Here is a 26879-nt window from a genome sequence, read left to right as displayed (position 1 = left end):
ATGGTACAGCAAATCAGATGCAAGAGGAAATGGGACATTCTGACAGAGATTTTCACAAGAATTTAGGAACACCAGAAAACAGACAAAAGCAGAGGGATCCTTTAGGAGGGAGCTTGCTCCAGTTACACATACTCTTTCCTTCACTGCCTCAATATGATCTTGGCCTTATCCTGCTTCCCAATCCCCCAATCATTCCTTATTTTTCAGTCCTACTGTCAACCCTCCAGTCTTATCACCCTATCTACACCTCATGGAGTTCCCATCCTCCTCCCCCTGTGCACACACATCATCCCTTACAAGTACCTGCTGTCTGTTCTTTCTGACATCTTGTCCAGGGGCCCACGTTCAATTTTAGTGTTGTCAACTGCTCTGCAGGTCTCGTTTCCCTTCTCCTACTGCACTGTAGCTGGTTTTAGGCTGATCTCTCTGCTCCAAAGGTACACAATCCTACTCTCCTGATCAACCCTTCCAGTCTCTATCCCAAGCTTACCTGTACACTTCACAATTGAATCAGTGTTTCCTCCAGGACACCAGCTGGGGCCAGCAAACATATTATTGAGAATAAATGGGCACAGAAGACCTTGCTCTCAGTTCCTACACCCAGGCTTCAGTTGTGACGTGGACAACACTGAGCTCAATTTATTAAGGCAGTGCTCAGCTGATAAGTTTTTTGACTTAAAAGAATAGCGCAAGCACGATTTAGTCAACACTAGAGAACACAAGCTCTGATGCACTCAGAAAACAGATGCCTTAAAACCTTTACCTGCTAAGTTCTTATGAGTCTTCACTGACCATGTTAAAGAGCTTTTTTAGCTATTTAGAAATGGGTATATTCTGATGGGAAATGTAAAAAAATGCACACCAGACTTCCAATTTCAAGTAAATTGAGAAAGTCAAATAGAAGGTCACCCTAAGTCGCTTTTAAATATTTCAAAACCTAGTTTTTCCCTTAACCTTATCTTCTGTATCTGTTGAACTGTTCTGGATGAAGCTTAAAAAGAATTCAAAATATCTAGCCCAAGACAGGCATTCGTGAATGGAAAATTTCTACCCAAATGGTTGAAATCTGGCAAAGCTATTAATAGTTTTAAAGGCCAGGGTATTCTAATTGCAGACATAAGGCAACCTCAACACCAAGCTATGCTCCCAAACCCCACCTAGGATAATTACATAAAACTCACTGTCTTAAGTCCACATGCATTATCCACAACCCTATGAACAGCCGATTTTATGCTGTGGGTTCTCATCACTTGATGTTCTCCTAGGCCACAGTCATTACCGAAGACTCAAGATAAAGAAGAAATTCAAACCATAAAACTTAAGGTACAAAAAATTATGGATATATATGAGTATATAAACTTTTATATATATACACTTATATTAAATATAAGAACAGTAAAATACAACACAAAATACAATTACCACATCACCTTTTACCACAGGTTAACACGGATTCCTCACTACTCAGACAAAAAGCTCTATGCAGCTGTTACATAGCTTTGTTCAAGTATCACACAACAAAAAAACCACCAACAAACAGGTATAGAACTCAAATCTCCTCTTGCTCTTGGTGCTGTTTCACAGCACCCAAACTTTTATCTTAACTACAGGCTGTTGCTGCAAGAGGCAATTTCTCTTTGCTGCTCCAACATCCCCCATGTGTTCCCAATTCTTTTGCATCTGATCTAGCAATCACACACCGATGCAATGACTCAGATCAGCTGTGACCAGAAAACAAACACACCAAAATAAATAATCAAGGTGTCACAGGACCACTAGGCCCTTCCAGAGCGGTCACAGAGTTGTTAAGCCAAAAGCAAGAAAAAGGGCAGGAACAGGGTGGTGGGAATGGAGAGCCCTCCTTTCTGCAGCAGCTGACAGCCAGAGAGCACTAAGCATAAACAAAGCTGGACCTGCAACCATCCCCAGCTCTACAAACTGTACATTCAACCTCCCCGTAAATGTGTGTTTATATCACTCTTCATTTAAGTACAGAGCAGAGAACTTTGGGAAAGAAAGACCAGTTTAATATCCAAAGGCCAGGAGGCAAAGCAGACTCCCAGCTGTTAAGATGTTCTGACCTTAACTCCAGATGGCAAACGCTATGAAAGCTCTGTCAGTAAAACATCTGTTTGTCAGTACAGTCTTTTATATATGTGCACAACAGTTTGCATCTGACCAATAGAACAATCCTTCATCGTTAGCAATGGGTGCTCTGCCCCACAGGTATGAAAGCTTTATTCCTTGTGCCAATAAAATCAACTCCAGATCAGAGTTCTCCAGTAATGCATTTGACTTCTGCTGCTCAGAAGTCACAGTGATCCTAACACCTAGTTTCCCCATCCTCCTTTCTTCCCCACTGCTTGAAAAACTCATGCTATGTTTGGGAAATGCCTCTCTTCTTACAAATTACTTAACATGAAAACAAGTTATCTGTACAGAGACAGAGCTGTAGAAAGGCCATTTAACGGTGCATGTCCCAGAAAAGACCTCGATCTTCTCAGACGCAGAGTTTTAGAGAAATGCAGACCCAACAACAGAACAGTGATGCAAGTACAGAATGCAGTGGCAGGGCTGTAATGGGGAGCTACAGGAGGGACCCGACAGAAGCAAAGTGGCTGTGGCAGTCCAAAAAACAGAGGCAGCCCAAAGGAAAACTCCTCATACTGTTTGCTGTTCCTGTGAAAAATGATTTCTGCAGCCAACATGGAAAGATAATGCAACTCCAGAGAGACAGCAGACACTCTGGAAGACGTAGAAGAATGAGACAGTGGAAAAGAATCATGGGAGGATCAGGACCCCCGAGAGGGACATTTCCACAGCTTGCTGGAGCGCACTGAGATGAGTTCAGACACAGAGTACAGAAGTGCAAGGAGGTATAAAGAGCCAGAGGAAGCAGTGGGTGGAAAGAAAGGGGGCAGTTGTTTATCTTAGACTTTATAAAATTTTCCCCCCACTTCACCCTCTCAAATAACAGTCAGACACTTGGAGAACAAAGGAGCTGACTTTTAAAAAGCTGCCTGTGTATTTTAAAAACAAGTATATGCAATAAGGCAAAAATACTAGAGTCATTAGCAGTAGTCATGTCATGCAACAAAACAGCTTCTACAAATACAGAACACCAAAGTACTCAGAGATACCTAAGCCAATATATACCACTCAGGAACATGAGAAATCTTAAATAATTTTTCAAAGAATTGAATATGGGTCTACGCATATGAACTTTGAAAATAACCCTGCAAATAATCATTACAAGTACTTATGATTTCCTACCAATTCCCATCACTTAAGTTAACTCCAAACCCAGTCTCAACCTGCAACGAGACAGAGGACCTCAGGAGCAGTACAGCAACAGTATCAATCCCTCTGCTCCAGAGAGATTTTTTGATGATCTGGGTAATTGTGTAGGTTCTGGTTTTTGGAACAACTTCCTTTAATAGTTTTTTGCTAGAAAAAAAGTAGCTTTCTGTGGCTTACTGTGATGGGGAGCATTTTCACACTCTGCTTACAAACACAAGCAAAAGCACACCCATAGAGAGCGTGGCAGGACGCATGACAGCAGCCACTGCTGCTGTCTCCAGGACTCTGTCACTTCCCAGGATGTCACCCATAACTATGATAGCCTATACGTAAGGTACAACATTTACTAAACTACCTCCACTTGTACCTGGGACACTTTGTGCCATCTAATGGCACACCTATGCAATCACCATGCCAGCAGCTGTAGTACAATCCTGAGGCAAATCTAACACACGATTTTTCTTGGTCATAAAGTCTAAAGGTATTATGGGGAAACCTTCAGGTAGTCAGATACATCTTTTCCTTTCCATTAATAGTATACTGTACAGTGTCTCTGCCTCTTGTTTCTTGGTGGCCTTGGCAGAGGTATCTCTGAGAAACTGCCATCTTTGCACCTCCTGAGTGACTGACTTTGGCCATGGAAACAATACAGGGCATATTTTCTAAGTTCTGGGAGTCTTCAGAGAACACTGTCCAGACAAAATGCTTGAGGTCATGTCTGTTGAGGGACCAAAGGTGCAATGAGAAGATCACTAAGAGTCCATGCTGCTACATAAGAAATTGTAGAGAATGTCAAAGACTTCAGCCATTAAATTTTCTGCACTCTACTGACAAGTTAAGGTACCTACAACCGCAACTTTCCCAAACACAGCATCCCTCCACAACACCAGCATAATCTGTATCCTTATCTCTACTGCTGTAACCTGAGAAAGTCAAGCTGTTAATAGTATGAACATCTTCACTTTGGCTAATGCAGGATTTTTTAGTGGAATAAAAAAAAAAAAAAGCCATCAACAATCAAGCAAATTTACCTCAGGGTTGTTTTCAATGTTTCTCATTATTTAGTACTACCCAGTACCATTCTGAATGTTTCTCTTTAAGTCATAATTGTTTTACTGTCTGGCAAATTTGAGCACACACCCAGTCAGCAATCCTCCTACCAAATTCAGAACAGATGTTTATAAATAATTTAAAAATCTATATTGAAGCCAAGTACACAGAGTTCACCAAGACAGCACAATGCTGTACTAGTCATGCTGCTCAAGTCATCTTTCAAGGCTACTCCCAGCTGTAAAGAGCTTTAATTGGCTTGGATAACGGCTAACACAATCTGATAGTCAAAAATCACCATTTCTAGAGATTGTCCCCATCCTTGTGTGGTTTCCCCCTGTTCTTCCTTGAAAATATTATATAGCAATAAAAATAGGAATATTTCATGCAGAGATAAACATGAGGCATTGTCAGTGCTCTTTTCAGATACAGGTATGCTCAAACAGTTAAAGAATCTTAACAGACTTTTGAGATAGACATATAGACAGATAGATAGACAGATAGACAGATAGATAGACAGATAGATAGACAGATAGATAGACAGATAGATAGATAGATAGATAGATAGATAGATAGATAGATAGATAGATAGATAGATAGATAGATAGATAGATAGATAGATAGATAGATAGATAGATAGATAGATAGATAGATAGATAGATGAGCTAGGAGAGGAAGCACAGGATGGCCTCCTCCACTCACAATAAGCTCTGCAACCCTGCCCATGAGATAGGACAGTACAAGAGTGTTTCTGTCTGCACCATCTCTGAAGTCTTGTACTGCTAGAACATGAGCACCGGGCATCTGCCTTGAGCAATCCAAGTCAGAAATACTCTTGATGAATCATCATTGCTTTGAACAGCTGTGGAATAGCGATGCTTTCTTTCAAGCAGACTCATTGAAGGGAGGAGGGAAGAGGAGAGCAAAATGTCTTTTCATCTGTCATACCACCAACATTTAAGAAGCTTGAAATAAGGAGGATTTAAAACAAAGCTACAGTCCAGTCAGTCCAGTTTCATCCACCTTTGATTTCCCAACTGTTTATTGAGTAACGAGATAGTATCGTTCACAGCCTTTTGCATCAAAGACATTCTGTGCAAATGTCAGAATTTCCATGCAAACCAGAATTTGGATACAGTGGTCAGTTTTCATTCTAGCAGAACAGAACTTCAAACTGCGATCATAGTTAAATAAACGACTGTGACAGTGAATGCTGCGATTCACTGCCTCATCCCTCTTGCTTAGGTACCTCTTTCATCGTATCAAAAGCAGCTACTACAGTAAACCCTTAAATTCTAAAAAAACTCCATTATTTTGTTTAAAATCTATGCTACAGATAGGAAGATGGCAGGAAAATTTTAGAAATGCACTGCTTTTTAAAGTTTACAAAGAGCACTGAACTAACGGAAAGGGAACTGGGGAAATCCTACTCAAAGCACGCTTAAATTCTCTGCACACAGTGGTGGTGTCTCACCATGGATCACACAGAGGTTCCACAAGACTAGCATGGAACCACTGCACCACAACCCAGGGAAGATGCACAGCGATCTCTGCAGGCAGTCACATCATCTTACATTACTATGACTTCTCTCAGAGTATGTGGTCATAGAGGATGAAACTGCCCAGCAAAGACATGGTTCTGTCCAGGTTATTGAATGTCATTGTGCCCCCTTTTTCTTTGCTGCGTACAAAAAATTTAATCCCTACTTGAAAACATTCTGATGCTCATAAAGTGTTTTTAGGACTTGGGAGGAAAAGTGTTCTATGAAACAGCAAAATAAGAATTAGAAGGCTTTCAAAAGCTGCTTTTGCTGATGTTTTAGGATATTGTTGTAGCTGCTTTTGCACAGGCAACAAAGGAAGTGAAAAAAGAGACAAGACAGTTAGCTTCTCACTCTGGGAAGTAAACCACCAGCAGCTAGCACCTTGTGCTCCTGGCTTTAACGAGTACAGGCACAGTACTGTCACATAACATCAGCAGAAGCGTCATCTTCTGTGGAATGGGTGGTGGTGGCCACTCAGGACGTGAGTCCTGCCCTTTAAAAGAGCTAGAAAGTCAGCCCTTCCCCAAAGTTAGAAAACTTGCTTCATGCAACTGCAAGAATATATCCGGGAAAGGTTGCTGATGCAGTACCCTTATAAAAACACAGATGTGGCTTATGAAAACCACCTGCTAAGGCCAAGTACAGATATTAAGAGAAAAGAGCAGCCACCTCAATGATAGTTTACATGAAACTTTAAATAATAGACTAGGCAAAGGAAAATACCTAATTTGAGAGGGAGAGGAAAAGATGTCAAGGTAAGCTTAAAAATAGGCTAGGTTACAAAACACGATACACAAACGTTAAAACATATTTGTTTGGGAGAGGGTCCTCCTTTATAAACACAAAATTAGAGTCTCAACTTTAAAAAGAAAAAAAAAAAAATCCAGCTCTTCTGTGGAAAAGAAGCTTGAAATCATAAGCAATCCATAACCAGTGCAGTTTGTACAGATATTCAGACTGCAACTCTTGGAGGCCTGAGACAGCTCTTTCCCACCATCAGGTACCAACCCCAGACCCCATGGCTTTTGGAACACAGTTCAACTACCACCACCTGCAGAAAGGGACTGTCGTGTAACAGAGGGACACAGAGCAACAACACTCACTCAGCTATCTCAGTAGATAAAAGCCTGCCACTTCTCTAGGTTCAAGAGGACGACAGCACCAAGATAACAAGGAATATATATACTAAAATATACAATTGAGAAGGGTAAGGAAACAAGGTCAGGGTAGAAGAAAGACACTTCACTATACTGTGTTCAATGGCCTGCCTTAGTCTAAACCGTGGAATATCATGAGAAGTATGTAACAGTCCTAAGCAAACTAAAGGTGTTTTCTGCTCTTGCCTGTTACCTGTTTTTTTCCCATATTTACACATTTTCTTTTCACAGAGACATTCTGGCCCCCTTTAAATCAAAGACAATTTTGTAATTTTCTTCAAAGAGAGTAGTATTTTGTTTTGTATTTGAAAATTACATCCATTCAGAATGTATATTGAATGCCTTATAAAGCCAAATTATCCTGTGTCCGTTTTGGAGAGATTTTTTGACTGTAGTATATTTCTTGTGCTAATATAAAACATACACAGTTTTCTAAGGAAGTTATTTCCAATTACATCCAGTAAAGCAGTTAATGGAGATTAGAGCAATACTCCATTAATGGAGAGCTAATTTATCCAACACACACTTGAGTCACAGCACAAAGTTTAAGTCAACTTAAGGAAAGTACCAAAAGTAAGAAAAAACCCCTCGCATCTCCCTTTAGAAATATAAAGGAAAATAAATGTTCTCCCCTTGCAAACACTGGGTTTTTTTTCCAAAGAAAGTTAAATACAAACACTTTTTAAACATTATCCAAAAAGCACAGAGAAGCTAACTTAAGCAGAAGTCGTAAACAAAAATAAACTGTACAAATACTAATGATGCCAATATCTTGTGTCATTATACCTTTGCATCAAAGACATTTGAGGTAGTGTATCACAACAACAATTTGAATAAAGTAGGGTCATGGCTTTTTTTTTTTTTTTTTTTTAACTATAATTGGAAAACCTTTTGAAATGTTAACCTAAATGTCTATGTCTATCTTTGCTCAGAATACACTCCTCTTCACAGTGGCATTATGAATTTTTAAGACAGAGATATAACAACCTGAACACAGCTGGTTCAGAAAGTGCTTAAAAAGGGCAGCAGTGAGCAACTAGTGAAGAATAAACATTTAAAAAGGAATATGCTTGAATAATTTGTTTTGGTGGGGATAGGAAGGAGAACAACAAGCATCTCCAATCTGCTGTTGCTATAATTTTTTTTTTTATATGGCATTTAACATCTGTTATGCATAAGATTCAAGGAATGTTTTCTACAAAATTTCCTACAACTTATTACTCTTAGCAGCAGGTCATATTGCTGTATCTAAGTTCTTGTGGTTATACATGAGCGTATAAAATAGCTAATAGCACAGCCTATAAAACAGCAGTAAGTCTTGCTTACAAAAGAATCCTTCCTTTTATTTACCACAAGGTGATTACAAAGAACAAAGGAAGTGGAGCACAGCAGAGACACTAGTTTACGAAGCTGACCCTGCAGCAGATTAATAAAGGCATGCCCAGTAAAAACCAATAGTGATTTCCTTTGCATCATTTCCAGAATGATTTTTAAAGTAATGAATAGAAAGTAATTTTAAATGTTCATATCACAATGCATCAGTCTTCTGAGCTCCTCTCACCTATTCACTGCAGCTGTGCTCAACACACTGCTCAGGTTCACCTGGCACACCAGGCAGATTTCTGGAAAATGAGAAACTTTTCCTACTGTTCCCTCCTTACCTCAGGCTTGCTCAACCCCATCACCTGAGTTCTTAGGCCCTCAGACTTAACTCCTCCACCACTACCCCATCCTCCAGCTTCATTACCTGCTACATCCCAGGAAAGTGATTAGAGGACTACTCCACACAAAGCAGCAGTAATGAGGAAAATGACTGCTGCAGCTCAGACTGTGATAGTAAACACCTGCACAGCTGGAAGGGTGGTTCAGCTTTGCCTCTTGGGGCTACCCAGACATTTCTTTGATGTTCTCATTTGCCAGAACTTGGAGGACAAGCTCAGGAACTCCTGAGGGGGGATTGGGAAATAGCTGGCCAGGAGGCTTCAAGTTACAGCTTGGAAACAGTGCAAAGCAAAAAAAGGCAAAGGGCAGTTTTCGGATTAATAAATCTGTTTAGCAACTGTTTCAGGTGACGTGTCTGTGAGTTTCATAGAAGATGAGAGAGTTCGTTTGTGAGTTATTAAAGATACCAGGAAAGACCCTTCCAACTAAGAGCTTCTTGCCAGTCTCTCCTTTTCCCAGCCACAGAGGCAGCTGAAAAGCGCAGAAGATACTTCTAACAGCAGAGTATGTCTTCTGTTTTTCAGGGTAGGGTCTTGCACAAGTAGCTCCCAAATTTCAGGGCCCAGCAAACTACTTTAAACTCAAAAAGTGTCACAGGGCAACTTGCATGCCCTAGCATCAAGTTTTTAACACCACTATAGCTTTACAATTCCATTAAACAAACTTGCTGTGATTTTACCCAGGCCTCAATCCACAATCCGTGAAGGAATGTAATATCTTCTAGTCACTGGTACATGCTAAAAAGAGAATCCTATAGTAATGCATGTGGCTTTTCATTGTGGTATAGAGCACTGTTTTTTAAAATCCTTCTATCCCATCCTTAAGACTGCTTACCTAGCAGCTCTCAAACTACACCGTGACAAGGGAATGTGTCCTGGGTTTGCAGAAGTGAACTGAGACCAGCTGGATGCAGAGCAGAAGATGCAATGGAAGCAGATCGTGGAGGAAAAGGTCTGAGGCAGCTGAGCCCCATCCTCATCCCAGCGATACTGTCCTGGACACACCAACTGCTCCCCCCCTCCCAGAGGGCCTCCCATGCAGACAGAGCCCTCCCTTCCTCCTCTCACACAGCACAGGGCTGAGTTCCACCCTAAGAGCAGTGAGCAGCCACAGCCAGGTACTGGAATTGTGATGGGACACCCAACACGGCTTTAAGAGAGCTACCCAGGCTCAAGGAGAGCCCTAGACACGGCACTGAAATACTTGAAGGGTAATGTACCCTCTTTCTCAGCCAGTCACACTATTTCCAGGTCTGGAGGGTCAGTTTTGCTATCGCAGCACCACACTGCAGACCCTGGTGTTGGCATACTCCACAGCAGAAATCAAGAAAGAAAAAGAAACAACGTTCCTAGTTCACATAGTTACGTGCTAGTGTTGAAAGTGTTTCCATCAACAGCTTCTGAATGACAGCCAAAAATAACATTATACTTTCCTTACAAAAGCCTAGTATCTAATAGACCAAGCATTAAGATGTCCGGAAATAAATCATAAAGGGATTTCATCAGTTCCAAGCTCCTATTTAATACCTGATTATTACCTATCACTATAGTCAATTTATAGCACCCATTCAAGCTTCCATGTTTCATTCTGAGGGGGAAATGTATTTACACAGAACAAATATCCATGTAACAGCAAAGTAACGAATCTTTTTTAGTATGTAGAACAGTAAATGTGTAATAAAGGCTTTTTAAAAGCAGTGTCACTCCAGGGAACATATTTGAGGGAATTTACTCCCGGGACAACGTTTGGGTGATAAAAAAATCATTTAGTCTGTTACAGAATGACTGATAGCATTATGATGAACACTGGCTACAAGCTATTTAAACTTTAGGCAAAGGAAAAACTTCTGCATTCTGTATAACTGTACTCACTTTATAACCATCAGGGATTATTTGTGCATAGGAGCTCTCTGTCAAAGAATGCATTGTGATGGGCACCATACAGGCACAGAACAAAAAGACCACTCTTTGCCTTATGCTAAATAACAAGTTGCAGATGTGATTAATATGTTTTATAAAAAACTGAAACTTTAAACAGAAGGTAGGATTTTATGAACTCCCATATTAACATCTTTTAACATCTGACTATTCTGTAAATTTTGAGATGCAAAACCAACATTCATGTGACATTGTATATTAAATGAAAAGAAGCAATGAGCAAGTACAGTTTGTATGCCAGTCTAGAAACAACCAACTAACACTTTAGTTGTAGACTTTGGCCACAGATTTTCAGTCGTTGGGACTCTTAAAAAGACAAGCTTAATATTTTTGGCTGGAACTATGATTGTACACATTACAGTACTTCAATCCAGTTGAACTGAAATTTTTCTGCAGAAAGTTTTTCTTTTTAAAGAACCTAAGAGGTCTAGAAACATGGGTACCTGTTAGAGGCAATCACGGTGTGTGTGTATAGAGAGGGTGAGGGGCTTGTGTGACCGCAATATGGAAGTGCTACAAGAAGCTGGAACAGAAAGAGCAGGTCTCTCTCAACACTGAGAGCTTTAGTCCTTTCAATGCCTATCAAGGTTACTTCAAGCCTTCATATATTTGATATTTGCCTTGATATCATTACATTTGGACAATTTTGGTCAAGGCTAGAAAGCAAGTTCTCAGGTTAGAGTCTTCACAGAGAAATATTCAATCACTTCCCCTTCCCATTTATAAAATAGAAAATCCATCTTGAAATGCTTTCCTTGACCTCAGCTGTGGCAACACCGTACGAAGAATAAATGGCCAATTCCCTTTGGGGTTAAACACCACAAGAGTGGCCTCTGCCTCCCCATCCCATCTGTGACACCAGTCACAGGTTGAGCACATGGGATTACTTAACAGTCCCTTCCCAAATTAGAGCCTGGGTTTCCACTCTCACCTTCATACAAACATTTCTGTTTCAGCACCAGATTAGCTTCTCCCACGCTCAGGAGGCTGTCCACCTTTCAGATCCTACCCTCCCCTCCAAACTACATTCCCTACCAAACAGCTGGCCCATACTGACCGTATCGAAGTGTCTTCCCATTTATCACACCTTATCTGGCAGAGTTGAAGGAGCTGTTTAATGCTATAATGATATATGCACTATGTAATGCCACCCATTTTCCCATTGGGGAAAAAAACATTAAGACAGATGTGGTGCAGAATTCCTCACCGAGGAGGATCTGGTGCAAGGGAAGATTACAGCCCTGCCCATTCAGTCTTTGGCCTCTCTTCCCCAGCTGCTAGGAAACACTCATTTAAACTTATGTCTACAGGAGATCCTACTCGGTCCACTACATAATTGCAAATAGGCAGCCAAATGCTATTGTGGGAGAAACAAATACGTCATTGACTGCACAATGAAATATATCTCCAAGTCAAAGTTTTAAATACTTTCAGACTCCAGTGAGCTCTGCAAGACTGAAACAAAAGGGTCCTATAGTCTGTATCACATAGTATCATTACCAAATTATCATTTAATGTTAATACTTAGCACTTATATACTCCTTTTTATTTTTAGAGAGCATAATGGCAATTTATTTAACTGAAGAATGACTAACAATATGGAAGAAAATAAAAATCAAATAATACTTTCAACACTAAAGCATCGTTAAGCAATGAAAGGTTCAACTCAGCTTACTTCAATGCTGCAACTCTTGTTATAATATGCCAGTATCTATTAAAAACTGTTCCATTCACAGCTGTACAACAAATCAGAACTATATTACCCAAACATGTTTTTAAATTATGAACAAAGTAATTTTTAAATCACTTAGCTTGGAGTCAATGGTAAAATATATTCAAAACCTGTAAATTACTTTTTACCTTCCCCTTTTCTATTAAGACTAGCAGGTTTGGTTTGCTTTGTTTGTTTGGTTTTTTTTTGTTTTTTTTTTGTTTTTTTTTTTTAATTTTATTCAACACTCGCTGGTATCTTTATTTGCAAAAAAAAAAAAAAAAGGTCAAATAAGAACTTAATAGTCCAAAATACCCTAGTGTACTGACGACTAAATGACTAGGCTAGCTTTCTGGCTGGGCAACTCTTCAAGAATCATTTTCTCTACTACATGCAAGTTATCACAGAAGTCAAAGCACTCAGAAAACAATGTGAGGGACTCATGCTAAAAAGAAAGAGCATCAAATCAAAGACTGACCCTCAGAGCTTGTAGCACTTTTCATACCATTTCGGGTTGAAGTGCTATAGCATTTCTCTAACAGGAGGAGTAAATTACCAGCCACTGAAATTTGGCTGCTTGCTTTTTCTTTTTCTTTTCAAATTTCCAAAGTCTGGGAGGTTTTGCCTATGTATTATATGCAGACAACACCAGAGCACTGTGCTACAGTATCTTTTTGTTTGTGGGAGATGTCTTCAAGCCTCATCATTCAGCTTTTGGGATTTCTATTGGAGCCGATTGAGGCGGGGAGGGAGCGGAGCTGAGCGACAATGGGATTTTCCGGCTCTGCCTCTCGCTGGAAAAAACAGCAACAACAGAAGGGGAAGGGAAGATTCCCTGACACTGGATGACAATTGTCCTATTTTGGGGAGCTCAGGAAGAGGGAAGGCAGCCGAACAGCTCCGGCGGGTGACTTCTCCAAGAAAACTTTCCACGCTATTTGGTGAGCCGGCGAGAGGAGTCCTGCCACCCCTCGTACCTCACCGTTAAGCCCCCTCAGCACCCGCTGTCCCTCCCTCAGTCCCAGATAAGCCCCCTCGCAGCGGCGATCCCGCTCCCGATGCCAGGACCAGCGGCACCCCACCGCCCCCCTCAGCCGCCCCGCTGCCCACCGGCGCCTCCCCGTCCCCCCCGCCCCGCACCTTTTGCTGAGAGGCCGGACCCTCAAGGCCACCTTGACGTTGGCCATGGCTCGGCTCCGGCTCAGGCCCGGCCGCCCGCGCCCCGGCCCCGCATCCCGCCCCCGGGGAGGAGCGGAGCCGCCCGCCCCGCAGCGAGGGGAGGGCCCGGCCGGGAGGGAAACGGCCCCTGCCCGGGCACGCGGGGCGGGGGGGGGCGGGAAAACACTCCCCCCAGCCGCCTCCGGCACCCAAACCGCGGGGTTTCTCCGCCTAGAAGAGGGAGAGCGGGACCTCCAGGCCAAAAGACGCCGTTTCCACGCTTAAAACGGGCAGCACCACCAAATTCTCCTTTGCAGCAGCATAACAACCTGGATTTTACTTCAGAGTTTAATGCCGACAGTCCCATTTAGATGGGTGCTGCCACGACGCTAATGCCTAGGGACTCTCCCTGAGAACCCCCCTCGCACCAGTGAAGAACCGCCAGTCTAAGACTACGTATGCTTGATCCCATTTCTTTTCCTAGTAACGCCAAGGCAATCAGAAAACCAGCACTCGTTAAAGAGCAAAGCATTCTAAATTTAATTTGACAGTAATTTAAGGAAGGTAAGCATCCCTTCCTTCTTAGGGCTAAAGACAAGCTCTCAAGTGTTTTAAATTCCTTTGAAAACCTCCCATCTTTATGTAGGCTGTATTTATGGTGTAAAATAAAATTGTGAAACTTCCACAGAACTACAATTGAAATCAATGTCAAACTACTGCACTGATAAAAGTTTTGCACTTCAGATTAATACAAAAAAACACCAGAAGTTTAAAAACCCGTGCTTTTACAATACTGTCTCTGTCAGCCACTGACATTATTGTGGAAGTGTGAGAGCAACTAGCGTTGGCGTAAGTGAGATGCCAGGCTCACCAGACAATTCCTGTTTGGTTTTTGCCAGTGTTGTTACTCATACTTAACTGGACTTTTTCTGGTTTTGCATTTCAAAATATAAGAAGCTCTGAATTATATCTGAATATCACATAGGAGTATTTTACAGTTCATTTAAACAACTTCTGTTTAAATTGCCTTTTACCTGTACTGCTTACTTGTACTTTTAGTTCTCCTCATGAGACAATTTGCCTTAAGCTCCCAAAACATTAAATTAAAAATATACAACAATACAGAAACCTGCTAGAGTGAGGTATGGGATGGATCCTTTGGACACAACACTTTTCCCAACTCAAGACCCACCATAGAGATGCTAAAATGAATACCTACAAGCTGCGAATCACTCTTTACTTCAATAGATCTATCCCTTTAATTATCCCGAAGAATGAGCTGGTACATCAACGGCAAATGACATGAGCTAAATTCTACCCTCTCCACAGCCAACTCTCCAATAACGGATACAGGAAAGAAGATAGGCGAAACTCTTTGGGATATGGCAAAAACCTCATATTTGCCTTCAAGAAATTATAATGAACAAACTAACTAGAAATGTTTTAATTTAATGCGTCCAGAAGTAGGATGACAACAGCTGACCTAAATTATCACTGTAAGACAATGAGATAGAGGTTAAGCCTGTGATAAGATGCACAGGACGACAATTCCAGAAGTCTGGACCCTGTTTCTTCCTGTTTCACAGAATGTGCAAAGCATTTTCAGTAAAAATGCCAGTTCCTCTGCAATTATGTGGAAGACTGTCTCCACACCTGCAACAACTGTGACACGGGACTTTGGACTCAAATCCTGCAATGACATGGAGCAAGTGTCCACACAAAGACCCCATTAACAGTTATGGGACTCAAATGCCAGTTTATATTCTCAGATCCTATCTAGTGACATCCTGCTTGACTTAACAGAAATTGTTTCTATCCTCTTTACTTTTCTCAACAGCAGCAGAGAGGAGCATCAGCTACACTTATGTAGCACACTGGAGAACTGTTAAGCTATATACCTTGTCATTAGCTGTGTACCTTGTCATTCAACCCAGCAGAATGATGCAGTCTGAAAAGATAAAAATGGGATACTCAAAAAATTTCAAGTATAGAGTAGACCAATTACAAGCAAGTCAAATCACAGTGTGCTCAACAAAGAACCAAAGTTGATTTCTTCCTTCATTCTACCTTTTTATGCAATAATCAGAACTACAGTGAACTTTGTGTAGTACTGAGCCACCTAGTGGTGACTTTCAAAAAATAAAGGGCTCTTCTTTCCAAAAACAGAAACCAACAGCTTGGACATACGAATTCAAATAACTTAAACGATACAACGGTAGAAAGGAATGCACCCACACCACTTCGCCTGCTCTGTATCCTGAATACAAAACTGAATGTCCTCCAAAGACAACCAACTATCCTGATTTATGGATGTCCTGCCACTGATGTATTACCGACAAGTATTTTCATGACATGAAAGTTGCTAAGGTTGCAGACTGGAACAATCATTGTTTTTGCTAAGTTGTCAGTCATGCTCATGGAAAAAGTTTTATTTTAACTGGGAAGGGACACACGCACACACACACACAACTGAAAACAGGGCAAGCAACAGAAAATGAGACTGAAGAATATATCATCACTATCATAGAAGCGTGGCTTGCAAATCAGTACACCCTGCCACGTACCACCAAGTACATTCCCTACTTTCCCACAAAAGCATGTCAGCCATAATAAACTGTAACTTTAAACTAGTTTAGTTTCTTGGTTAGAACTCCTATGGAAGCATAAGCTGGCACTTAAGACTCTACACTGTTCTTATAATTATAGAATTTATCACAAAATAAAAAGCAAGAAACAGCTCTTGAAGTCTAATGCTTTTATTGACATTTTATAACAACATATAAAATACAGTGTATTATTAAGACGCTTATAAAAATTAATAAAGACACTATAGCAAGTGCATAAAAAAATAACAAAACAAATTTGCACTGAAGATACAGGCTCCAAGGGAATCCTGTCCGACTATTTCAAGACAGAACTCCTTAACAGTCTCCTCAGTAGTCTGTCCTATGAGCTACTACTCATTGTCCTTTCCTGGTTTGTTTTTAATAGTTGGAGAACTGTTACATAAGAACAGAAACATTACCTAAAAAGTCCCTGCTGGATTAAAGCACCACTATGTTGTGGTTTTCACAGAAGACCATTAAAAGGTAGTTCTTTGATTAGCCATCCTATCTGAGGAAAAATGATTTGTTAGGTTAAAGATAAGCCAAAATCCAATCCAGCAGTATCACAGATGCTGTCAGAATACACTTCTTGTTGCCACTCTCTCCATTTCAGTATTTGGTCTGTCAGTTCCTCCAACTCCACCACGAGCACCTCTGTTTTTGTCAAAGCAATGTCCTGAAGCAGAAAAGAGTTGGATTTCATCTCTATACATCTTGTCAATCTATCAGCACATAAAAATAACCTAAACCAACCAAACAGCACTGAATTCTTAATGCTGGAAGAGACGGAAAGCTCAATTCTTTTGCTACTCACCATATTCCTCATGATGCCTGGTACCTGAGGCATGCTTCTTATGGTCTGCAAATGGCTTTCGAGCTTCTCAATGAAAGTCACAGCCTCATTCAACAATTGTACTACATACCTGTAATCAAGAATGAGCCCCCTACTCACAAGTTGTGCAAAACAATGAGGATTTTTTATTTCCAAGCTCTTATTTCTTTCCCCTGTGGGTTTTCTTAGTCCTCTTCTCCAGTTTTATGCAAGTTCCAAACCATCTAATTAATTTAGGACTACATTCTAAAAACATGTACTATCCATGTCTGGGAACTGTTCACATACTTGTTCTGAGCCAATCACAGTGGAAGGGAAACACTAAATGCTGAAGTAACAATCCCTGCCTATGGGGAAGCATAATCAATCAAGCATTTGACACATCTGTTAATCTTCAGAAGACAATACCAATAAACTAAGCAAATACTCATGAAAATAAGTATCACCACCTTTCTATGGATTTAGCAATAGGTAAACTACCAGCATTTAGTTAAGGTTCTGTTTGCATGTTTTATTTCTATTCTTATCAATGGAAAAGTGAATGAAAGCGTGTGAATTTTACTGCTGATTAGTTCAAATTGATTTGGACTCATATAAACAAAGAACAATTATTTTCTATATGCCTACTTGTGAAAAGTAGCCTCAATAGGCAGGCTTTCTTGACATCTGGGCATTATCAACCTCTTTCTAAGAGCCTTCTTCTCTTTCAGTACAGCTTCCAAGTGTCTGTTCATATCTTGCAAAATCTCACATTTTTTGCCTATAAAATAAAATTGCAAAGTTCAACCTATTGTCCTGCTAATTCAAGAGCAAAATTTCTTCTAGAGACAGACAGAAAGAAAAATTCTGATCTACTGCACTGGACAGTTTACACTCAAGAAAGATAGCATTAAACAGGATGACTGTTGTTAAAGTGTATAGGACTTCATATCAGCATGCACCTCAAAGTCATAACACCTACTTTTTAGAGTTATAGCTTTGTTAATTGTTTTATATTATCTATAGTATTAAGTAAACTGTCTTTGAGATGAAACTGACTTAAACTGTACCATACTGGCTTAACACAGTAGTAGCAAGCTAGAATATTTTTAAGCATTCATCAAATCACAGTGGAAAAAGTGTGAAATAATAGAGAAATTAATAACATATGATCCCCAAATACTAAAATAAAAATCCAAGTAATTTTAGGGGCATACAGATACAGCGGAAATATACTGAGTTACTGGAAAAGCAGCAAAGTACCACACAGGCCAAGGGAAGCACATCGGGCTACTGATGATCTCAGAACTCTACTTACCACTCACACAACTTTTTTGGAGAATGAGTTACACACGGAGCTTCTACTGAGACAGCAGAGGGTGCAAGTTCATCAGTATGGAAGCATTCTTTAGGGGCTAGTAAAACACATGCCACCTCTAACACGTTATCCAGTGGAGACAGCTGCAATAACTTCTAAAAGTGTCATGTATCCAGATGAAACATTCATCTGCTGATAAAGCCATTTACCACTCTTGGTTCTTCTAAGGTACAACTGCACTTACCTAAGTAAAAAGGGTGAGCAATGTCTGCTGTCTCTTTCTCCAACTGCAGAATTTCAGCTTTCAGTTTCTTCTACAATAACAATAACATCAAATGAAAATGCATTTTTAACATACTTATCCAGATATTGTTGATTCTCTTGGGGTGGGAGAGGAAGTAGAAAGGGAGAAAGTGGGAGCATGGGGGAGAGTGCACATGGGAAGGAGTGAGAATTTACATGAGAGCATGTTAGCACTCTAGAGTGCTTCTACTGCTAGGTGGGGCCAATATGAAAGCTTGTTTTAAAAAAAACTAAACAATGTGCTGATTTATTGGGAATTTGTGCCAGAAAAAACAGATCCTGCGCTTAATTCCTAAACCACAGAAACTTACATCTCCTGCAAAGCCATTTCAGTCTATAAACTACTAAAGACCTCTCACAGCCCCAAGTTTCCTCCTTCTGGCAAAGATTTGTTTGTGTTCTGTCAGTTGTTTTGCGTGGGGTTGTTTTTTTTTTTTTTTTTTTTTTTTTTTTTTTTTGCTGTGGGAAAAGCTCCCTCAGGTGAAACTCTCAGCTTTAATTCTTTCTAATGATAAATCAGCACAAGAGCAGCAGATACCTTCCTGTGGCTGAAAAAGTTGTGGTTGTTTCGGCTAGACAAGAGAAGACAGAGGAAAGTACAGAAAAGGATGACATATCAGTCTCTCGGGACACACAGAACTGCTGCTTTGCTTTTCTTGATCACTGAGGAGAAGACAAAAATAAACCTGCTTCACTCACAGCATACTGAACAATTGTTAGAGAGAGTACTTTGTATGTGAAACCTTTCAAAGGAAGGTAAGAAGCCACTTTACTGGGAGCTGGAAACCATTAATTCCTTCTGCCTATCAATACAGGTTGATACTAGCTGTTTAACTCATTCTCCAAAAAAGTAAATGGTGAATTTGTCACGCTGCTTTGCAGTAAGGCTTTGTAGCTGCTGAAGCCCACATCGTGTAACTTAACAAGCATAGTTTTTGTACCAGCAAGAAAATGCTCAGAAAACATGATCATAAAATACAAGCCACCAGCCAATTCAGGCAGTAGGAAATGACTGAGGTTACCTCTTGCTAACTAACAAAACAGTCTAGTTGCCTATAAAGAAACACATTTTTGTGAATTGAAGTCAACTACAAATTCTTATTTGTTCTTCAGTTTCTTCAGAAAGCTTCAGGTAATGCTTCAGCCAAAGATGCGGGCTGCTACATCTTTCCAGTTACACCAAAATACCGAAAACTTCTGTTTCATAATTTTGTTCTTTTCTTTATAACAACTCAGTCCACTGGGGAAAATGTGCCAACTGTTAAAGTGCTAAACTGTTAAAAAAATTACAAAATATGAAACAATAGCACATGGCAGTCTGACACTTCTTCGGGTGCCATGTATAATCTCTAAGTATCGAAATGCTGGGTGTTCATTAACAGTACAGGCTGTACCTCATTGATCTCAGCTCTCATGTTTGCCATTTTCTCCATCTCTGAGAATTTCACAAAGCACAGGGATTTTCTACAGGTTAAATCTAATGTATCCTGTGAAAGGAAAACAATGGAAAAAAAATGCAGTCAGCAGTAGGAACGTATCAGGCAAATCCTCAAGACTAGTCTACAGTTACTGTTCAACGCTTGCACTATGCAATACAGTAAATTTAATCTAAACAACTCACAAAATAGATGCCCTATTCGGGGAAAATTAACATAAGCGAAAATGAAATTTCACAAAAGGCAGTACGAGCACACTCTCAACGACACCGGCTCGCATGCTGCTGCGGCACACCACGGCCCCTCCCGTCCCCGCTCCGGGAAAACACACACACGAAGGCACGGTTATTCTTAGTAGGGAAGGCTGTCACCAGTCAAACCCGCAAGAAATCCCATCGCAGAAGGGAAAACTTCCCTGCCTTTCGAAGTAACGAGCGGTTACCTCACGAGTCACACGGTTTAGCACCTTCAGCGCACCCTCACCTGAGGACGCGCCGCCGAGGCGAGCGCGAAGGTCTGCGCGTGCCCGAGGCAGGCGGGACAGAGGGGCCCGGGGGAGGCGGAGAGCTGCCCCGCCCCACCGCTTCCCCCAACCTTTACCCCCGCCCGGCTCCAGTTACGCCGCGACCTGCCCCGCTGCCGCCATTTTGCGCGGTCCCCGCGCCGTTACCTGGCCGAGGATGCCCGCCGCCCGGCACCGCTCCAGCAGCGCGGCCTCCGCCGTGGGCTGCCCCACCTCCGAGAGCCAGCGGGCGGCCGCGGCGCCTCTCCGCTCCCCGCCGTCCTCCGCGCTTTGCTGCTCGCTCGCCGCCGGCTCCCTCTGCTCAGCCTCCGCCGCCTCGGCTGCGGGAGCAGGGAGGGGATTCTCCGCCATGCCGGGGGTTCCGGAAGCCCCGGCGGAGGACGGGATCTGTGGCCGTTGGGCGGCCGCCATGATGGGTGTGAGAGGAAAGGGAAGGGGGTGAGACGCGTCCGGTTCCGGGGGAGCCGGCGGCTGTTTGGGGAGCGGCGGTTCTCGAACGGCGAGGGCGGAGCACCGCGGGGGACTCCGCCGCCGCCGGGGAGGGTCGGCCAGCGTCTGTGCAGGTGGGTTGGAGGGGGCCGGGGCGGGGTTGAGGCGGGGGGGGGCGGTGGCTGTAACGGGTCATTGCTGGCTTCCTCCCTTGCCGAGGGTTCCTCTTGACCCGCTTCTCGCCGTTGCGGCAGGGAGTGCCGCGTCTCTTGGGCTCCTCGGCCCGGCTGTTTGCGTGCTCTCTCAGGCTTCCTTCCCCACCTCCCGGCTGTAAAACCTGACGCTAAGCCCTCGGCCTGTGACCCGGTTTAGTTCGTCCTGCGGATTAAACCTTAATGAAGTTTGCGGGAGATGGAGGTCCTCTGTCTGCATCTAGTCACAGCAAAGGAGTCAAGTCTCTAAATGAAACAAGCGTTTTCAAAAAGGCAAATAAAACTGTAGTGTTGACGGCAGGTCGGTGCTGGTAGATGCCACTAAAATCACAGTCGGTCTCCATGGAGAATCTTCTTATGCTACTGGGCCCTGAAAGAAGTGAAATGTGGAAAGTATGCAATTTTTCTGCTTAAACTATCATTGTTTCATCGTTTCAGACTGCTGTAACAAAGGCTCCTCAAGCTTGGTCAATCTTTTAAGTTCTACATTTTAGTTATGAGAGAGATGAAAACACAGGAGTGAAAGGGTTCAGTATGTTGAAATGCTTGTTAAAGGCAATACACATAAAGTGATTTTTTTACATTTGCTTTATCACAGAGACTTTGGACTGCAGTCTCTAGCACAGAATAACTGAGAGAAGCTGGCTGAGACTATCGCTCAAACTCTGTACGCCTGACAGAACAGTTAGGATGGGAAATAGCGCATTAAAAGCCCACCTGGAGACAGCACAGAAAACTGGTGTGTTTCAGCTAACGGGAAAGGGACTTACAGAGGTAATGTAATTGCAGGGGAAACGTGACTTTGTGTGCAAGGCTGCGATTCCTCCTACCTCATTCTCATAATGCACTGCACAGGTGTTTCTCATAAATATTGAAATAATATTATTCATCATTATTTTTTTCGTTTTTGCAGAGGAGATTTTTGCTTGCATTGTCTTCTGATTGAGGATTTATCTGTTAGGGCACTTGTATGCTTATGAACTTATGCTTAAGAGTGCATGTGTGTTCAAGAAGTACTAGTTACGATGTTGTGCTTTTTATAAAAAGGGCTGCAAGCTTGAGGGAAAAAACGTAAACTTTATAACCATATTGTTACCTAGAAAGACATTCCACAATTTGTCGTGTATCGATATTTATGCTGTATTTAATTGTAGTCATATGAATAGTCTGTACAGGCTGCTCACTGGGCTACAAGCATCTTGAAGTTTATTGTATTGGAAATTGACTTGGACTCAACTGCAGAAAAACATGGAATATCCTGGAACCATAAGTCGAATAACAATTCGTGGGATAGCCAAAATAGCTCCATATTGCAGTAATTTTCCAAGATTTTTCTAAAGTATCTTCTCCACTGTCCTACATTCTCTCTTCCCTTTTCCTCTGCCAAACCAAAGGAGAATTAAAACTACTGGCCTATCGACCAGGACGTGCTGACAGTGATTGTCAGGTTTTTCGTTTTTTTCAGCTCAGTGCCAAGTTCAGATTAAAGTAGTACGGGACGTCAATGAGAATAAGGAATATGGTTTACATAATTATTTAGAAAGGAAAGCAAGAGAAAAATATCCTGATCCTACTCTGCTAAAATGTAAGAGTTGTTAACTACCTGTAGAATATTTTAAAATGATGGGCATGTTTAAGAGGAATGGACAAGAGAACTAAAATATCGGTGAGCCCATGTCATGGTATACTTCATTGTCCCTTTTTAATTTAAAATCTTTGGATTAAAGCCTACTCTTCCTAGATGTTAGACAGTCTCCTTTATATCCCTTTTCTCTTCCTCTGATTAAAAAATATTTAAAAAAATATGTATTAAGCCAATTTGCCAACTTAGTTGCACAATGTAGTGCTTGGACATTGTGATACATATGACAGTATGTCACAGCAATAGAAATTTCAATTGAAATTCTAAGCTGTGTAACTTGAACATTTGAAATTGTATCAACAATTTAAGTGCTGTATCTTTTTCTCCCCCATAGTTTCCTGAAGATCTGCAGAAGCTAACAAGCAACTTAAGGACAATAGACTTGTCGAACAACAAAATAGAGCTCTTGCCACCACTCATTGGAAAATTTTCCTTTTTGAAGAGCCTTGTTCTAAACAACAACAAACTGAGTATGCCTGCTAATTAATATCTCCACAGATTTTAAAAATAATAACCTGACTGCTCTGATCAGAAACTAAATTTAATGATTTAACTCTCCTGGTATGTAACTTGGGAGTTTAGTCACCTAAATGAAATCTTTGGAATTCATGTACAGGAAAAAAAAACAAACAAACAAACAAACCATAAATTCTTCAAAACTAGTTGCCAACTTAGTTGTATTATCAGTTTTGCAATGACATGTAAGGACTTAAAACAGTAACATTTCTGTGCTGTGACTTGTCTGATCTGAAGGTTTAATAGTGTCAGATGGTTTAGTATGGCTGTGTAACACCTTTGAGTGTGTCAAGTAATACCTTTAAAGCATACCTGAAGCTGTGAATTGTGTGGTACTTCAAATGTCACAGAATACATTGGCAAAGCAGTTAGTAAGGAGTATAACTGATAGGCTAAAATCCTTTCAGAGTAGTGTTTTCAGGCTATGATTTGAAGGTTTGCCTTATCTGCTGATCATTTTTAAGATCTTTATGGATGATGGTTAAAAAGCATGTGTTGTCATTGGGCTGAAGTTTCTGTGCAGGGATCTGTGCCTTCATAGGGAAATGGGGAGGAATCCTGTGAGAAATTACTGTAACGTAGCACCATTTTCCATGCAGAAGGTTATTTAAATCAAATTGGTATGAATGCTTACTGCTCTTTGTTCTGTCATTTATTTCTAGCTGCTTTACCTGAGGAGCTGTGTAAACTGAAAAAACTGGAAACATTACACTTGAGTGGCAATCACTTGAGGCAGCTACCAGCTGCGTTTGGACAACTTTCAGCTCTCAAAACCCTGAGCCTTTCTGGAAACCAGCTTCGGACTGTGCCTGCACAGCTCTGTGGTCTTCGCCACTTGGATGTGGTAGATCTTTCCAAAAACCAGATCCAAAATGTGCCCGACACTGTGGGAGAATTGCAGGCTATCGAACTCAATTTGAATCAGAATCAGGTTAGGTGACAGATTTTACGGGCATATAGATTTCAGGATATGGTTTATCTTGGACATAGGACATGCACAGAACATAAGCTGCAGCCATCAAAACTTTATAGTTAAAAGACATATCCCACAAACAACAGAAACGAGGGATCATAACTAGAACTTATGTACTTATACATCCAACTGCCCGATTTACTAACAAATCCTGCATTTAGTCATACAGAAAATTATTTGAACAGTTCTTGAGTAAGAATCTGATAAACAGATGTGTAGGTTGCCTGTTATGGAAGAAAAAAAAAGTTACTTGGATTTTTGATCATTATTATCGTTCCTTATGCATTATTGTTAAGTAGATGCTGTTAATGTCATTTAAATTTACAACACAGTAATTGTTCCATATTAGTCTGAAACAAATCACTTTAAGTAATCATGGATCACTAACATTTTAATCCCATTTCTCTGTGTTTTTTTATTTCTACCAGATTTCCCAGATCTCTGTGCAGATCTCCCACTGTCCACGCCTCAAAGTCTTGCGTTTAGAAGAAAACTGTCTAGAACTCAGCATGCTTCCTCAAAGTATCCTCAGTGATTCCCAGATCTCACTGCTTGCAGTAGAAGGCAACCTCTTTGAAATCAAGAAACTCAGAGAACTGGAAGGTTATGACAAGGTTTGTGTTGTCTTTTTTTTAAAGAAGCTTCTGGTGAAGTCCTTACCCAGTACCTTTTCGGAATACTAAACTTTTATGCTGGTGAATAAAAGCGCAGTCTATTGGTATTGTCACTGGTACTGGATTCATAACTAACTGAAAAGAATTTCAAGAGTTCTTCAAAGATGAACTTTCTCATAGGATTCGCAATCAGGGTTCTTTCATCAGCATCTTTTGAAGAGTAGCTTATGACAGGTGTATGTCTTCATTTTGATGGGATAAAAAATAATGGATGCTTCCTATTATGCAGCATTCTTAACTGTTTAATGTTAGTTCATCCTTAACACTTGAGATTTGACTGTTCAGCACTGCAAGGGCTTTCTTTCTAGAACATTAATCTGAATTAGAGCAATTGGCAAAAAATTGTTGGAGGTTTTTTTGTTTGTTTGAAGTTAAATGGTTATGTCTAGGAAATGAAAATACGCTTTAGATGCAGAGTGCTTTTGAGTCTGAGAGCAGAAGCTTAGTTGCTTTCAATATTAATGAATCCTGTATTAATTTTCTTTATAGTACATGGAACGATTTACAGCTACAAAAAAGAAGTTTGCATGACTTTTATTCTGACCCTGTGTATTCCCAGTAAGAAGAGCCAGTGACTGAAGCACCTGCCTCACTGACTTAAACCAAGACTGGTGAAGGAGATGATCAGAGTACTCCTCCTCTAGTAGTCTGATGTGGTCGGTTAAGGCCATATTGAATAAACTTGAACTAGAGAACATGGGTATTGAACTGATGAACCTGCCCAGGGGCCAGTTTTGATTTTTGTGCCACTATAGCTTTTAACACAATACATGTTCTCCTTTGTCAGGGCTTGTTCTTTCACAGAGAAAGGGAATGAGCATTTCCATGTTGCCAGTTCCCTTTTGTCAGGAAGCTGGCTGTTGATTTGTAAGAGGATCATTTCTTCTAGAAACATTTTTCCATGCTAGCACATGGAAGGTCTACCACCAAAGCAGATCTGAAACATTTTGTGTCTTGCAGTAAGCGCTATTCTACAGAGAACTTTTACAGATGAGGTTTTAGTTTATAACTTGTGTAAGTTTTTTATGAAGCACAAATAGTTGTGGCTAATTGTTTTATTAACTGCTTCCGGTAAACAAATCATGGTTTGAGCATCCTTCATTCAGATTTTACTGTATGGGCTTTCTTCTCCCATAAGCAAGAATTGCACTACAGTCCACTTTGCTTGAGCTGTATCAAATGAAAAATGAGCTTCATCTTCAATGTATTCAGTAAAAACGTATATTGCTGGAAAATACAATATCCTTGCACTGACTCCTTGTGTAGAGAGCAACGCTGAAAGTTTTAGTTGCTAGCCTATTGCCGCTGCCTTATTACCAAAAGCACCTAGAAAGAGCTAAAAATGGATGCAATCGCATAACTTATACCAAAAAGGAAAATGTACTTGTTTATTTTAGTAAATTATTTTCAAAAAATCAGTTCAAGTTTACTTAGTGTAACTGCTGCTGTTGTCATTTTAGCAAGTATGAAGTTGTCATGGAAAGCCATCGCTTGGGTACTTGGTTCCATCAGTTGTTGGTAACAGCTCTTCTTCAACTGCTTTGAGACCACAGAGGAGTTGAGTATGTCAAGCCCTGGGTAGCAGTTCAGTTAATACGTACTGTGGGCTCAAAACAGTCAACTAGGAGCTGTACTAAGTACACTTGGCAAGATAAGCATGGATGCATCTCTTCCTAATGAGACTGTCTTACCTTAACTACTGAAGAGGGAAGACCTGCTGAGTAGCTGTTACAGCTATTGAAACTGAATTCTCAGCTTCACTACTATTCTCTACTTCAGCTCTCCTACATGAGACAAGAAGGGCATTGGGACAGCAAATTCCTTAACGTTGCTGGTGTAATTCTCAAATGTATTCAG

At 41.0% G+C, this 26879-nt stretch overlaps 3 protein-coding genes across 3 annotated transcripts in view; 1 reads left to right on the top strand and 2 right to left on the bottom strand.

Moving 5' to 3' along the window:
- STARD9 (StAR related lipid transfer domain containing 9) overlaps window positions 1-13625 on the bottom strand; it is a 119530-nt gene extending 105905 nt beyond the window's left edge. Inside the window, exon 1 of the mRNA XM_042790852.1 lies at window positions 13562-13625. Coding sequence (XP_042646786.1) covers window positions 13562-13608 — 47 coding nt within the window. The 5' untranslated portion in view covers window positions 13609-13625. The remainder of the gene's footprint in view (window positions 1-13561) is intronic.
- A 2710-nt stretch (window positions 13626-16335) lies between these two features.
- On the bottom strand, window positions 16336-20989 carry HAUS2 (HAUS augmin like complex subunit 2). The gene is made up of 6 exons (XM_032990052.2): window positions 20724-20989; window positions 20012-20104; window positions 18559-18628; window positions 17645-17777; window positions 17000-17108; window positions 16336-16861 (listed from the first exon to the last, which is right to left on the bottom strand). The coding sequence occupies exons 1-6, from the start codon at window positions 20985-20987 to the stop codon at window positions 16712-16714; spliced, it is 819 nt and encodes a 272-aa protein (XP_032845943.2). The 5' UTR covers window positions 20988-20989; the 3' UTR covers window positions 16336-16711.
- A 42-nt stretch (window positions 20990-21031) lies between these two features.
- On the top strand, window positions 21032-26262 carry LRRC57 (leucine rich repeat containing 57). Its single transcript, XM_042790761.1, has 6 exons — window positions 21032-21139; window positions 21816-21991; window positions 23194-23329; window positions 24038-24306; window positions 24777-24962; window positions 25512-26262. Exons 2-6 carry the CDS (start codon window positions 21908-21910, stop codon window positions 25551-25553), a joined length of 717 nt encoding a protein of 238 aa, XP_042646695.1. The 5' UTR covers window positions 21032-21139; window positions 21816-21907; the 3' UTR covers window positions 25554-26262.
- Window positions 26263-26879: the final 617 nt, after the last annotated feature.

This window comes from Tyto alba, unplaced genomic scaffold, assembly GCF_018691265.1.
Source record: "Tyto alba isolate M040663 unplaced genomic scaffold, T.alba_DEE_v4.0 Super-Scaffold_18, whole genome shotgun sequence".
In the NCBI taxonomy this organism is placed as follows: Eukaryota; Metazoa; Chordata; class Aves; order Strigiformes; family Tytonidae; genus Tyto; species Tyto alba.
Note: the sequence above shows the minus strand (reverse complement) of the source record. Positions and strands in the feature narration are given on the sequence as shown.

What these genes read in the sequence shown, in the direction of transcription:
- LRRC57 (XM_042790761.1), top strand. Translation starts at nt 21,908, where the DNA reads ATGGGAAATAGCGCATTAAAAGCCCACCTGGAGACAGCACAGAAAACT. An exon ending in TCAATTTGAATCAGAATCAG is followed by an intron (nt 24,307 to 24,776) that starts GTTAGGTGACAG and finishes TATTTCTACCAG; the next exon opens with ATTTCCCAGATCTCTGTGCA. An exon ending in AACTGGAAGGTTATGACAAG is followed by an intron (nt 24,963 to 25,511) that starts GTTTGTGTTGTC and finishes TTTTCTTTATAG; the next exon opens with TACATGGAACGATTTACAGC.
- HAUS2 (XM_032990052.2), bottom strand. Translation starts at nt 20,987, where the DNA reads ATGGCGGCCGCCCAACGGCCACAGATCCCGTCCTCCGCCGGGGCTTCC. An exon ending in TGCTCACCCTTTTTACTTAG is followed by an intron (nt 17,778 to 18,558) that starts GTAAGTGCAGTT and finishes TTTATTTTATAG; the next exon opens with GCAAAAAATGTGAGATTTTG. An exon ending in CAGGCATCATGAGGAATATG is followed by an intron (nt 16,862 to 16,999) that starts GTGAGTAGCAAA and finishes TTTCTGCTTCAG; the next exon opens with GACATTGCTTTGACAAAAAC.